At 40.8% G+C, this 14,761-nt stretch overlaps 1 protein-coding gene across 38 annotated transcripts in view; it reads left to right on the top strand.

Moving 5' to 3' along the window:
* arhgef1 (Rho guanine nucleotide exchange factor (GEF) 1) overlaps positions 1–14,761 on the top strand; it is an 89,665-nt gene that overhangs the window by 66,833 nt on the left and 8,071 nt on the right. For 15 of the 38 annotated variants that reach the window (XM_073925098.1, XM_068213974.2, XM_073925095.1 and 12 more), the window contains 9 exons: positions 8,439–8,629; positions 8,729–8,875; positions 11,783–11,865; positions 11,969–12,094; positions 12,211–12,325; positions 13,651–13,751; positions 14,049–14,123; positions 14,245–14,320; positions 14,432–14,599. In XM_073925098.1, the coding sequence (XP_073781199.1) occupies positions 8,439–8,629; positions 8,729–8,875; positions 11,783–11,865; positions 11,969–12,094; positions 12,211–12,325; positions 13,651–13,751; positions 14,049–14,123; positions 14,245–14,320; positions 14,432–14,599 (1,082 nt within the window). Of the gene's footprint in view, positions 1–4,645; positions 4,658–6,347; positions 6,504–8,438; positions 8,630–8,728; positions 8,876–11,782; positions 11,866–11,968; positions 12,095–12,210; positions 12,326–13,650; positions 13,752–14,048; positions 14,124–14,244; positions 14,321–14,431; positions 14,600–14,761 lie in introns of all 38 variants that reach the window. The other 23 variants (XM_073925091.1, XM_073925090.1, XM_073925087.1 and 20 more) reach the window with 2 other exon arrangements.

The raw sequence follows: 14,761 nt of genomic DNA, 5'->3' as shown, positions 1-14,761 counted from the left end.
TTCAATGCAGATTTCAGGTTTCATCAAAAATGTTACTATTTTGACAAACTGTGAATCTTTTTTTTTTTTGCAAAGTAGTGCATTTTTAAGATTTATAATGTATATGTCAGGGTTCTGCCACTCTGATCTTGTAAATTCTTGTTTTGGTGGCAGATCTTTGACGCTACTCATGTCTGGTCCTGTTTCTGTCTCTGTGCGCGCGCCGTCGTGGGTGTACGCAGAGTGTGCGCGCTCCTGCTTGACGTGGCCGCGTGCGCGCTCTGCGTCCCTCAGACGCGTGGGCTCTTGTACTCGTGTTTGTGTTTTCGTCTGTCAGCAGCATGGTGTTTCATTCCCAGCGTCTCAGTCTTGTTGGTTTCGGTTTTGGTCGGCGCTGGGATGAAGCATGCATGCTGCATATGTGAGCGCATGGTGAGTTTTCATTCATCGTGTGCTCGTGTCTTGCGTCTCTTGTCAAAGCACGTGGCTCGGTGTTTACATTGTGGTCACGTGCTTTTGTCGTGTGCTTCAGTGTTGTGTTTGTTGTCATGAACATGCGGTTAATGAGTTCTCTCATTGGCTGCATGTTCTTGTTGTGTTATGTGAGCGCATGGCTTGTATTGTCTCTCTGTGTCATGCGCTCTCCCGTCTATTGTCTTGTCCCACCCTCCTTGTTAACCCATTATTAGTTAATTGTGTTCACCTGTTTGTGTGTTAATCTTCTACAGTTTATATACCCCTCACTTTTGCTGTCCTGTGTCAGTTCGTCATCACATTTCGTCGTTTGAAGTCTAGTCCTGTTGTGTTTCCAGTCCTCATCCTTGCCAGTCTGCCCAGTCCTGTTTGTATGTGTATGTATTTGTTTTGTTAATGTTTTCCCCCTCGGGGTAGTTTATTTTGCATTTTATTTTATTTTTATTATTTAATAAAATCCCATTTCCCTGCATTTGAGTCCTCGCTCCTTTTTCCCCATTTCCCATCACCAACCCTGACAGTACGAACTGACCAGAAAGAGGACTCAGCGGAAATGGGACTATTTCTGCGCCCAGCTTGCTCCCAGCAAGAAGGACCCATCGACCAACCCCCAGCCAGAGGACTGTCTCACAGGCAGAACCATCGCCCCTTTGGCATCTACGCCGAAGATCTTCTTGAGGCAGTCCGGGGGCTTGGGTTCAGTGAGACCACCCTCATCCACATCTTTCTGGCTGGATTGGATGAGCCATTCGATTGGGAGGAGCTGGGTGATATCAGGACATGGACGTTTTGGGAGGTGGTGGACTATTCCTGTCTGAGGATGGAGAGGGAGATCCTGGAGGGGGAATGGACCCCTCTCACCACCACCACCAGCACCATCTCCTGGTCCATGTCCAGCCCCCAAGGGTTAACCCGCACCCAAAAGCGGAGGCGGAAGAGAAAGGCCTCTTCTGCGAGGGTTGCTCCAGCCCCTGAGCGCCCTCCAGTGTCGGCTCCAGCCCCTGAGCGCCCTCCAGTGTCGGCTCCAGCCCCTGAGCGCCCTCCAGTGTCGGCTCCAGCCCCTGAGCGCCCTCCAGTGTCGGCTCCAGCCCCTGAGCGCCCTCCAGTGTCGGCTCCAGCCCCTGAGCGCCCTCCAGTGTCGGCTCCAGCCCCTGAGCGCCCTCCAGTGTCGGCTCCAGCCCCTGAGCGCCCTCCAGTGTCGGCTCCAGCCCCTGAGCGCCCTCCAGTGTCGGCTCCAGCCCCTGAGCGCCCTCCAGTGTCGGCTCCAGCCCCTGAGCGCCCTCCAGTGTCGGCTCCAGCCCCTGAGCGCCGCTCGGTGCCGGTCCCAGTCCGGCTCCTTGCCCTGCCGGCACCACCCAGACGTCTTGCCCAGCCGGCCCCAGCCCGGCTCCTTGCCCTGCCGGCCCCAGCCCGGCTCCTTGCCCTGCCGGCACCACCCAGACGTCTAGCCCCGCCGGCCCCAGCCCGGCTCCTTTCCCTGCCGGCACCTACCAGACGTCTAGCCCTGCCGGCCCCAGCCCTGCTTTTTGCCCTGCCGGCCCCAGCCCGGCTCCTTGCCCTGCCGGCCCCAGCCCGGCTCCTTGCCCTGCCGGCCCCAGCCCGGCTCCTTGCCCTGCCGGCCCCAGCCCGGCTCCTTGCCCTGCCGGCCCCAGCCCGGCTCCTTGCCCTGCCGGCCCCAGCCCGGCTCCTTGCCCTGCCGGCCCCAGCCCGGCTCCTTGCCCTGCCGGCCCCAGCCCGGCTCCTTGCCCTGCCGGCCCCAGCCCGGCTCCTTGCCCTGCCGGCCCCAGCCCGGCTCCTTGCCCTGCCGGCCCCAGCCCGGCTCCTTGCCCTGCCGGCCCCAGCCCGGCTCCTTGCCCTGCCGGCCCCAGCCCGGCTCCTTGCCCTGCCGGCACCACCCAGACGTCTTTCCCTGCCGGCACCACCCAGACGTCTAGCCCTGCCGTCCCCAGCCCGGCTCCTTGCCCTGCCGGTCCCAGCCCGGCTCCTTGCCCTGCCGGCCCCCCACAGACCTCTGGTCTTGTTTCCCCTCATAGACACTCCCTGGGTCGTCCCTCCTGCCCCTCCCTGGTGTTCCTTTCCTCCACCCTGGACGGACCCTCCGGCTCCACCCTGGTTCCCTGCTAGGGCTCTCGACCCGCTGGACCCACCCTGGACAGTTCCTCCGGTCCCACCCTGGACTGATCCTCTCTTGTCTTGCCCTCCCATCCCTCCCTTGTTTGTCGTGTTGGGTCTGACTTGGCTCCCCTCCCTCCCCCCCTTCATGTCTTGCCTGTTCACCTCCCTGTCTTGTGTTTGTTGATGTTGCCTGTTTTGTTGTCTTGTGGTGTTTCTTGTCTGTCTTGTACCTTGTTGGATGTTCCCTTTAGGGACGCCAGGTGGCGTCCCTTTTGGGGGGGGGTAGTGTCAGGGTTCTGCCACTCTGATCTTGTAAATTCTTGTTTTGGTGGCAGATCTTTGACGCTACTCATGTCTGGTCCTGTTTCTGTCTCTGTGCGCGCGCCGTCGTGGGTGTACGCAGAGTGTGCGCGCTCCTGCTTGACGTGGCCGCGTGCGCGCTCTGCGTCCCTCAGACGCGTGGGCTCTTGTACTCGTGTTTGTGTTTTCGTCTGTCAGCAGCATGGTGTTTCATTCCCAGCGTCTCAGTCTTGTTGGTTTCGGTTTTGGTCGGCGCTGGGATGAAGCATGCATGCTGCATATGTGAGCGCATGGTGAGTTTTCATTCATCGTGTGCTCGTGTCTTGCGTCTCTTGTCAAAGCACGTGGCTCGGTGTTTACATTGTGGTCACGTGCTTTTGTCGTGTGCTTCAGTGTTGTGTTTGTTGTCATGAACATGCGGTTAATGAGTTCTCTCATTGGCTGCATGTTCTTGTTGTGTTATGTGAGCGCATGGCTTGTATTGTCTCTCTGTGTCATGCGCTCTCCCGTCTATTGTCTTGTCCCACCCTCCTTGTTAACCCATTATTAGTTAATTGTGTTCACCTGTTTGTGTGTTAATCTTCTACAGTTTATATACCCCTCACTTTTGCTGTCCTGTGTCAGTTCGTCATCACATTTCGTCGTTTGAAGTCTAGTCCTGTTGTGTTTCCAGTCCTCATCCTTGCCAGTCTGCCCAGTCCTGTTTGTATGTGTATGTATTTGTTTTGTTAATGTTTTCCCCCTCGGGGTAGTTTATTTTGCATTTTATTTTATTTTTATTATTTAATAAAATCCCATTTCCCTGCATTTGAGTCCTCGCTCCTTTTTCCCCATTTCCCATCACCAACCCTGACAGTATAATGCACAAACAGACCCACATAGATATCAAAACTAGGGTTGCAACGACTATAGATTTTGATTGTACGATTCTGGTCTGAGGAATAATCACAGTTTCACTCCTATCACATTTATTATGCATTCATTAATCTCAAAACACTACTAGTTTAGGAAATCTTGTCAAAACTCCTTATTGTTTAAAGTATTATTTATTGCTACTTAGTAACTAAATAATACATCACAAAATTATAATTAAAAAATACACAATAGTCTATTTCTATTTGTTTTTAAAAAGAAGTGAAAAAGTTTTTTTTTCATTTTAACAATGACAGAACAATAAATAAATATATAAAAATAAGAATAAATAAAAAAAGTATTTGTTTAATGTGAAAATTTGTCTAAAGAAATAAAAAAACTTCACGCTCAAAAGACGTGACATATGAACGGCCTTTAGTTAATAGCCTCAGCCATAGTTAATCCAGCCTGATCTCATGAGGAAACGTAAGTATTTTACGCTTTGTCAGTTTACTGGCTAATTCGTACAAATTAGTACGAGTTCAGACGCACGAAAATGGACGATTTTAAAAAGGAGGCGTGGGAGTAAATTTGTGTGAGTAAATTATAAAATAAATTTCCATAATTTTCTAAATAAATCTGAGGAAACTATTCCCTGTATTGTAGCTCTTTTTTATTTATGTGACCTAAAAACTAGCATTAGCTATGCATTTTTATTTTGCTCATGCAGTTGTTTTTTTATGTGGAGGCATTGTTTGTTGCTGTTGTCCATTGTTCTGCGCTCTTGTCTTGCTTTGTTGTTGGCTTCAGGATAGCATTGAGGTTTACTTGTTTCATGGTTAGATGTTTTGGTTGGGTTCATGTTGATAAACGGTTTGTAATTTGCAGTTATGCCGTAACCGTTCATTGTCCTATGTTGTTACAGAAAGAAGCCAAGGTGGGTCTGCAGGATTGTCTCTTGGATTTTCTGCCAGTCTCAAGCTTCTGCTGATCCACACACGCTCTGTTACCAAACACAAATTACATTTTTTATTATTATCCATATTGTAGGAAATGTTGTACAGTGAGTGGCATGGGTTAAGTTTTAGATTCACACACCCTTAAACCCACTGCATGGTTAAGTATATTTCATCTCAGTTTTTTTGGGCTGCAGGGATTAAGGGCAGAAGTATTTGCTTATTTGGGACGCTTTGCACGCATAGAACCCAATTGCCTGACAACAGTGTTTTATACCTGCGTAATTGAGGTGTTGAATTGCATTGCAATGCTGTAAATGATGCATTGGAAAGAGCTGGAGATGTTCGTTAATGTGGTTCCCACTAGGGTCTTTGAGTCTTAACTGATGGGGCTGAATGAATCTCCCTGCTGAACTAATGCTGAGATGTTATGTAGTGGTTTTGACATCATTTGTCTTCACATTTCATTCTCTGTTTTTTACTTCAATTTACATCTGTTCATGTGACCTGTTCTGTGGTCTAACCTCATTGTCATCTGTCTGTTCCTTCCACTGGTTTTTTGTTTCTGTTTATTTTTTTTTTTCACACATTTACATGCATTAAAACCTTTATTTTTTTCTTTATTAACCGTTTCCTTTTCATTTCCTTTCATTTACCTTTTTTACTTACCCTTTCCTTTCATTACCTTTCCTTTATCTTTTCATTTCTCCTGTCCTTTCATTTCCTTTCCTTCCCTTCTTCCCTTTCATTTCATTTCCTTTCCTTTTCTTCCTTTCATTTTCCTCCATAAATTTCCTTTTCTTTCCTTTACTTCTCTTTTTCCTTTCATTTTATTCTTTTCATTTCCCTTCCTTCCTTCCTTCCTTCATTCCTTTCCTTCCTTCTTTTTACTTCCTCTCCTTCCTGTCATTTTCTTCCTTTCCTTTTCTTCCTTCTTTTTCTTCCCTTCCTTTTCTTTTCTTCCTTTACTTTCCTTCCTTTCCCTTCCCTTCCTCTTCCTTTCCTTTCCTTTCCTTTCTTTTTCTTTTCTTTTTTTTAATTTCCTTTCCTTCTTTCCCTTCCCTTCCCTTTCCTTACTTACTTTTCCTTTTTTTTCCTTTCCTTTTCTTTCCTTTTCTTTTCTTTCCTTTAATTTCCTTTCCTTCTTTTCGTTTTCTTCTTTTTCTTTCCTTCCTTCCCTACCCTTTCTTTTCGTTTTCTTCTTTTTCTTTCCTTCCTTCCCTACCCTTTCTTTGCTTTCCTTTGCATTCATTTCCTCTACCTAATCATCTTTCTTTTTCCATTTATTTTATTTCCTCTTACCCATTTTCATTCTTTAATTTTCTTGCATTTCTTTCCTTTACTTATGATTTTGTGCAATCCTTTCAATTTTTATTTTCTAACTCTAATGCACTACTCATTTTTCCTTTCCTCTCCTCGTTTTATTTTTCCCATTCCTTTCTTTACCTTTTCATTCTTTCTTTCTCTTCTGTTTTACTTACTACTTTATTTCCTTCTCTTCTGTTTCCTGTTTATGTTTTTATACTCGTTAACTTTCCTATTTTCTTTCTTTCTTTCTTTCTTTCTTTCTTTCTTTCTTTCTTTCTTTCTTTCTTTCTTTCTTTCTTTCTTTCTTTCTTCCTCTTCATCATCCTCCCCCCCCACCACATCCTCTTTTTCTTGGGTGTTCAGGAATGTGCGTCGCAGTGAAAGCCTTTGTGTGGAGCGGCGTCACTCTCGTCGTGGTGGCTCTACTCGGGCCAAGCAGTCTCGTTCCCGCAGCGACGTGGACCTCCAGTCAACTTCCACATCCCATCCCCTCTCACCCTCCCCACAGCATTCAGTCTCGTAAGGCAAAACCATCTTAAGACTAACCATCACGCACTCAGAAAACCATCATGTACTCAATATCGACAGGAGAAAGCAGCACAATGGGATTCTTTAGTAGCTGACAGAAGTCAGCGATTATGATGGGCACTACCTGAATGGATTAGTTCACCCAAATATGGTATGAAAATTGCCTGATTATTTGCATATTCCCATCCAAGGTGAAGCCAAAGAGAAATGTAGGTTTTAGGGAAAAATATTTTAGGATTTTTGGATAATCATGCATCAAAACATGAGAACAAGGAAATAATGTTTAGTTTTTCTCAAAGTCATTTGCTAGTAAAGATCCTTAAAGGGCTTATTTAACAAGAGCATGTCTGGGTTTATTTGATGTCAAAATTTAGATTTTTTGCATAAAATGATTACTGAATGGATAATTGAACTCACCTCTGAACCAATACCAAAAGAAGGTTAGCAATAATAATCATGGGTGCCACTGGCCGTTACTGGCCCTATTACAACATTTTAAGTGTGTCGTGAATGAGAGTGGGGGGCAAGGTTGTGGGTAAGTCGCGGACGAAAGTGATATGTGGGGGGTGTTTTCGCCTAATAGTATCTCCGGGGACCCCAAAACAATCGATTCTGATGCATCAAGCTTAATAATGCATAAATCATGTATTCCCTCTTAGTATGAAACTTAAGTTTAGAGTCCCTAAGTGGATAAATTAAGTATGCTGTATATAATACCTTAAATGTGTCTCTTATAGCTATTTAGATTGTTAACATGTTATGGTCAGAATCAACTTTACAGAAAATAGACAAAACAAATAAAAACATTTGTAAGAAAAATGACAAACAGTGCAAGTTGTAAACGCTGGAAATGATGGAAAAAGAATATAACACGTCTCAATAAACAAAAAGTCAGTATTAATAAAAGTATTAAAAAATTATTTAAAAAATGTACACATATAAATCTAATACTTCTTTACTAAAAGGAACAGACCTACAAACTAATGTTATTGCAATGAGTTATAGCAAAAGTATGGTACAAGAAGTCATAATTTTAAATATTCATGTTAAAAAATAATCATTTTTATGTTTTATTTATGTAATTTGCCAGCCAGGTTTTAGTGCATTTGCAATATTGTCAAAAACACAGAAATACGTTTAGTTTTTATATGAAAGGCCTAAATACATGCAAGGTCATTTAATTATTTTGGTTATCTCAAACTAACACAAACGCTTGTGATCGGTTCATTAGATCAGCCAAATCACTGAGTACCGATCAAGTCATTAAATGTGATTATCAGCCGATCTCCGGCCAATCGATCAGAGCATCTCTAGTTCATTTGAACTCTGCTACAGGTCACTTCTGATATAAATGTAATCATACTAAATCATGAAAGTGAGCCTGTGTTGACAATATATAAGTTGATCTCATTTTTTGGCGCTTTGGAAATGGAACAAAGCAAATTCTTTTAAAGTGCAAAAATGAGGCAAGCAAAGAAGCATTCCTTTTACATCCTTCAAAGTTGTTACCATTTGAAAATAATAAACGTTACTACCTGGTTAAAAACCATCATGTGAACAAAATCCACCAGGAGAAGGCATAAGGATTAGCAATCAATCAATCAAACAAACAAACCATACAGTCTTACCTACAGTGGTGTTAGAGCACATATATTTGTCAGCTGGTGTCATGTAGATTACTTTGAGGCTAAAAATGGATTTTGGACTATCAAAAGTGCTCAACATGGAGTTCTGTTTACTTGCATTAGATCCTGGATTGTTTTTCTTGTAAACCTACATTTCTTTCTGCATTTCACCTTTGTTCTTGGAAGAATAAACAATAAGGAAATATATTTTGGGTGAACTATTCCTAATTGTATCTACTTTTACCATGCTTAAATATGTATGGAACCCTTTTAATTGTGCTCCTCTATTTGTCTCTCTCAGCGTGGAAGGTGACAAAACACCGGAAATCGCTCTCCTCACTCCCACTTTTGTCCCGGCCCCTCAGCAAGAAGAGATAGAGCCCCGTCTCCTGGAGCTCGAGCAGGACCCACTCAACTGGAGAGAACTTGCTTCCAGTGAAAGCCTGCATAAGCTGAGCAAGAAGGAAGCCAAAAGACAAGAAGTCATAAATGGTAATAAAAGCAATGGGAAAGAAATTGTTTAAAACGGACTTAATATTTTGAATCAGCCATGTAGAAAGGTGAAATAATTGTTTCCTGTCGTTCTCCCAGAGCTGTTTGTGACAGAACAAGCACACGTCCGTATGCTGAGTGTATTGCAGACAGTGTTTTCTCGTCCACTTGAGAAGCAAGAGTATATGACTGCAAATGAGGTGGCCACCATCTTCTCCAGCCTGGATGACATCATAGAGATGCACTGTAAGTAATTGCCTCAAGCGTTAACGCATTACATTCTGCTTCATTTTAAAGTATTTTGATTGCCTCTTATCTCTTGTGTACAGAAATAGCATATTTTCTATTTCTAATTTGTCAGTTGCATTTATTAAGATTTCTGAAAGCCCAGATTAGTCATGTTGGTGGGAAAGTCATGTTTTATATTTTCATTCAGGAATAAAGTTAAATAGGTCACTAGCGTGTATATTAGTTTTCCTTTCCACAACAAACATTAAAATTGAGCAATATTCAATAGAGTGCAAAATAAACGATGCAAGTATGTAAAGAGTAACAATCACTATAAAAAAATTTATTATAAAATTCAAACCCAAATAAATTAATTTAATGGTGCAATATGCAAGTTTTTGACTCTTAAAACATAACAATACCATAATATGTTTGCAGATAGTTATGAAACATGCCCAGTTAACACGTGCATATGTTTATCTTTAAAAGAAAATACAATGCTAGAGTCAGTTATTCTCCTTTAAATACAGTGCATCCAGAAAGTATTTTAATGCTTCACTTTTGCTACATTTTTTTTGTTTTGTTACAGCCTTATTCTAGAATAGATTAAATTATTGTATTTCCTCATAATTCTACACACAATACCCCATAATGACAAAAGGAAAAAGTTTTTTTTTTTTAATTGTTGCAAATTTTTAAAAAATAAAAAACCTGAAAAACCACATGTACATTAGTATTCACAGCTTTTGCCAAGCACTTAATTAAGCTCAGGTATATTCTGTTTCCACTGATCATTCTTGAGATGTTTCAGCAGCTTAATTGAATTTCACCTGTGGTAAATTCAGTCTATTGGACGTGATTTGGACATGAAAAGGCATACACCTGTTTATATAAGGTCCCAGGGTTGACGGTGCATGTCAAAGCACAAACCAAGCATGAAGACAAAGGTATTGTCTGTAGACTTTTGAGACAGGATTGTCTCGAGGCACAAGGCTGGGGAAGGTTACAGAAAATTTTCTGCTGCTCTGAAAGTTCTAATGAGCACAGTGGCCTCCATCATCTGTATGTAGAAGATGTTTTGAACCACCAGGACTCTTCCTAGAGCTGCCCAGCCATCTAAGCTGAGTGATCGGGGGAGAAGGGACTTAGTCAGTGAGGTGATCAATAACCCGATGATCACTCTGTCTGAGCTCCAGCGTTTTTCTGTGGAGAAAGGAGAACCTTACAGAAGGACAACCATCTATGCAGCAATTCACCAATCAGGCCTATATAGGAGAGTGGCCAGATGGAATAAGGTTGCCAGCAGGACAATGATCGAAACCACACCACCAAAATATCAACGCTGTGGCTTCTCAACAACTCTGTAAATGTCTTTGAGTGACCCAGCCAGAGCCCAGACCTAAATCCTCTTTGAACATCTTTGGAGAGATCTGAAAATGGCTGTAAATCATTGCTTCCCATCCAACCTGATAGAGCTTGAGAGGTACTGCAAAGAGGAATGGGCAGAAATTCCCAAAGACAGGTTTGCCAAGCTTGTGGCATCATATTCAAAAAGACTTGAGGCTGTAATTGCTGCCAAAGGTGCATCAACAAGTATTGAGCAAAAGCTGTGAATACTAATGTACATAAGATTTTTCAGGTTTTTTATTTGTTATAAATTTGCAACAATTTCAAAAAATCTTTTTTTCACATTGTCATTATGGGATATTGTGTGTAGAATTTTGAGCAAATAAATGAATTCAATGCATTCTGGAAAAAGACTGTAACATAAAAAATGTAGAAAAAGTGAAGCGCTATTAAAATACTTTCCGGATGCACTGTATATGAATTCTGTATCCAACTGTTGGTCCCAGGATCACAACACAGCGTTTTTTATTTTAATCATGGAAGCTGTCAAACAAAAGGGGTTAGAGTCAGAGATCCAGCATTCTACATTAAGCATGGGTCGGTGTAAAATTCTGATGGTATGAAAACCTTGGATTAAATATCACTGTTTCACAGTATTGCGATTACTGCTCTTAAATGTTCTTTTTAAATGTCTGGGTAAAAAAAAAAAAACTTTTTCCCTGTTAACACAATATATGTTATTTAAAAAAACATTTCAAACATGTCAAGCTAAATGATTAAAATAAACCATTGACTTCTGCCATCTTCAGTAATTAAAAAAATGTTTTGGATATCTTTCTTTTCTTTAGATATAAAGAAAGCCACTGCACTGTTCAGGTCCCTAGCATGTTTGTATTTTGGTTTGTAAGCGATTAGTTTTTTAGATGTTTCCCGAATAATGGGCTGACCAGCAGCTTTTGCTCTGGAGGATCCTTTTCTGCTGGAGATACTGTTGCCTTACATACCTTATGAAAAACCTTACATATACCGTATGAACGATATAACAGAAAAATGTAATGGTTTTAATACCTTGACTTTTCCAAACAACTGTAAACCTTGAAACAGGTTATGTCCTGAAAAACTTTGAGTGTTTACACTTCTTAATGAATTACAGTCAACTTGATCATTGTTATAACTGGGCCTCCTTAATTTATGCGGCTGACAAATTCAACTTCCGGAGGAATAAGACACTGATTCAGAAATGGAGTCGCAACAGAGTTGTTAATCTGGCAACCTGCATATGTCAAGTCTGAAAAGGAGCCGGGTGGAAAAAAAAAAAAAAAACACTTTACAAACATTTTACATTTTGACTGCAGTACGTAGTTCAAACCACTAGGGGTCAACACAACAAACAGCACCTTTAAGCAAAACCTAAATCCAGCAGCATGATAGACAGTATTGCTGTATAAATATTTATTTCTCACATACAACATGAATCCAAATACTTTTGCATTTGTTTCATTTGACAAAAACTTTAGTTGCCTTCTATAAAATACTGCAAGACTTATCATTTCTAAAATTCATTCTTCCACTTTGTAGATGTTTTCTATGAGAACCTGAAGAAACTGCGTGAAGAAGATGAATACATTGTCAAAACTATCAGCACACCACTTCTCAACAGAGTAAGTGACTTCGAGTGCATTAACCGCTACTTTTCTGTTCTTTTTAAATTCTCTTTAATTGTTTTGCTGTGTTATACATGAAGACATGTCTTGATTTTTGTAGTTCAGTGGATCTGAAGGAGAATGGTTTCAAAAGCTCACAGCACGCTTCTGTAGCTACCAGTCCTGGGCTCTGGAGCAGATCAAGAGCAGGCAGAAGAAGGACCCCCGATTCAATGCTTTTATACTGGTGAACCATTTAAAACACTGCTCAGTCACATAAATGTACTGTTGCACATTGGAACATGATACATTTTTTTTGGGAATTAGCTTGGCATCAGTTGGTTTTTCTGTGTTTGTTTTTAGGAAGCAGAGAGTAAGCCACAGTGTCGGAGGCTACAGCTAAAGGATATCATACCCATAGAGATGCAGAGACTAACAAAATACCCTCTTCTGCTGGAAAACATTGCTAAGAACACAGGTGTGTGTGTGTGTGTGTGTGTGTGTGTGTGTGTGTGTGTGTGTGTGTGTGCGTGCGTGCGTGCGTGCGTGCGTGCGTGCGTGCGTGCGTGCGTGCGTGTGTGTGTGCGTGCTGCATGCTTATCTGTTTTTTTGACACATAAGGACAGAAATTTATATAATGACATTATGACACAGGTATTACAAGGAGAAGGTGACTTTTGAGGACATTGCCCCATGTGCCCATTTTTCAAAAGGCTCATAAATCAAACAAAATTAGTTTTATTTTTTTTATTTTTTTAAGTAAAAATACACAGTTTTCCTTTTGGGTTGGGTTTAGGCATAGGGTTGTGGTAGGACAATATAAAATACAGTTTGGACTAGGGCTTCACAATATATGGTTTAAGCATCAATATCGAAATGTGTGCTTCCGCTTTAGTCACATTGCTAGTTAGGCAATGTTGAGTTGAAATTATGGTTGACCAGAAACCACAGGTCAAAACACATTAGATTTGTGGAGACATTGCCGAATTGAAGCATAATACAGTGAAATTTATCATCTACTTGAGGTTTTAAGACCAGTGAGTATTTTAAGAGTTTAAAGCATTTTAGTAGTGCATAAAGAGGTTTAATAAAGATTCTTTTAATTTATTTGTTTATATGATCAAGACTACAAAATGTTATTTTACATTTGATTATCCCAAATATTGTTATACTTTCACCAGAAAACCATGAAATATGTCTTTATTTCACTGTAATATTTGCTCCATTGTGTTTATTTATGACTTGTTTATAATATGTATATAATAAATAGCATTAAAATATATTTACATTTCACACCCTACAAAATCATCCCTTTCAATCTAAAGTAATGACTTGGCAAATAGAGTTATTTAAGTCATCTGGTAAAATTGGATTTATATTGCAATATATATATATATATATATATATATCGCAGAAAAGAAAAATATTGCAATGTCAAATTTTTCCAATATCGTGCAGCCCTAGTTTGCACAACATTTAAACAATGGTAACCTATGGAATGTTCCCACAGTTCACAAAAACAAATGTGTGTTTGAAATCTAATGGAATTGAATTGTAAAGCATACAAAACACATATATTAACTTTTCTGATTATAAAATAGCTTATTCATTTTTGAAGATTAGTGAATTTTATTTTCATTTTAAATATTATTTTATGTTATATTATTACAAAAACACATCTATTTCATTATTTTGAAATGTTTATTTATAAAAGACTCCTAAACACATTTTTTTTTATTATTGTAATCTTAAAAAAATGTTGTATGATTGTATAGATGTATGATTAATGTCTGCTTCTCACAGAGGATGCAACAGAAAAAGAGAAAATTAACCAAGCAGCAGAATCCTGCCGTAAGATCCTCAACCATGTCAATGAAGAAGTCAAACAAATGGAGAACCTGCTGGTGAGAACATTTGTTGGATGTTACTAATAATAAACTTGATACTGTATAATGCAGTTTGGCGTTATTGTACAGGCATTACTGCATTGCAGCATAAGCCTTCAGTGTAATTTAAAATTATGAATACTGTGATTATAAGATTTTGGTAATACCACCCAATCTACGTAGACACTTTTTTTTTTTTTTTTTTTGCTTTATTTGCTTTGATGTTGCATAAATAGCTGAGTTTTATTGAATGAAACTTGATTCATAACTACTAATCTGTGTTTCCCCTAAAATCCTTCCCATATTTCAACTCAGATTTTGAAAGACTACCAGCGTCGACTGGATACCTCAGGACTGAAACCCAGCAATGAACTCTACAGTGAGTACAAGGTAAGAAAGGTCTTGATGACTTATGATATTGAGGAAAAAGTATATATCTTACTGCCATATCAGTTATGTTGTTATTGGAAGCATTGATATGACGTCTACTCTTTTGCTTTTTGTTCATCAGACCATTGATCTGACCAACCGAACGATGCTGTTTGAAGGACCTCTGACATGGAGGGTGACCAAAGAGAAAGCAATCGGTAACTACATACCCAACGCAGACCTCAAATTCAGTGTTTGTCGCACGTTGACAGATGTTTGTCCATATGCAGGGCCTGTTACTCATTCAGTTTGCGTGTGTGTGTTTTCAGATGTGCACTGTGTGTTGCTGTCAGACCTGCTGGTCTTGTTTCAGAAGCAGGATGATAAGATGCTTTTGAAGTGTCAGAGCAAAAGCAACATCGCCGTTCAGGAAGGCAAGCAGATGCTGAGTCCAATCATCAAGCTGGAGTCTGTTTTCCTCAGAGAGGTGGCCACTGGTGAGTTTCAGAGAGAAAAAGAAAATAGAACAAGCAGTAGCCTATGTGTGATGTCCTTTGTGGTGCTGGTTTGAATATACACAATCACTGAATACTGTTTTACATTCATTTCTTAATGAACGATCAGCTAGTGGTGCTAATCACAGTTCTAGAAAAGGGTCC

The sequence above is a fragment of the Danio rerio genome, chromosome 16, assembly GCF_049306965.1.
Source record: "Danio rerio strain Tuebingen ecotype United States chromosome 16, GRCz12tu, whole genome shotgun sequence".
NCBI lineage: Eukaryota > Metazoa > Chordata > Actinopteri > Cypriniformes > Danionidae > Danio > Danio rerio.
The sequence above is the reverse complement of the archived record's forward strand: the minus strand, read 5'-3'. Positions and strand labels throughout refer to the sequence as shown.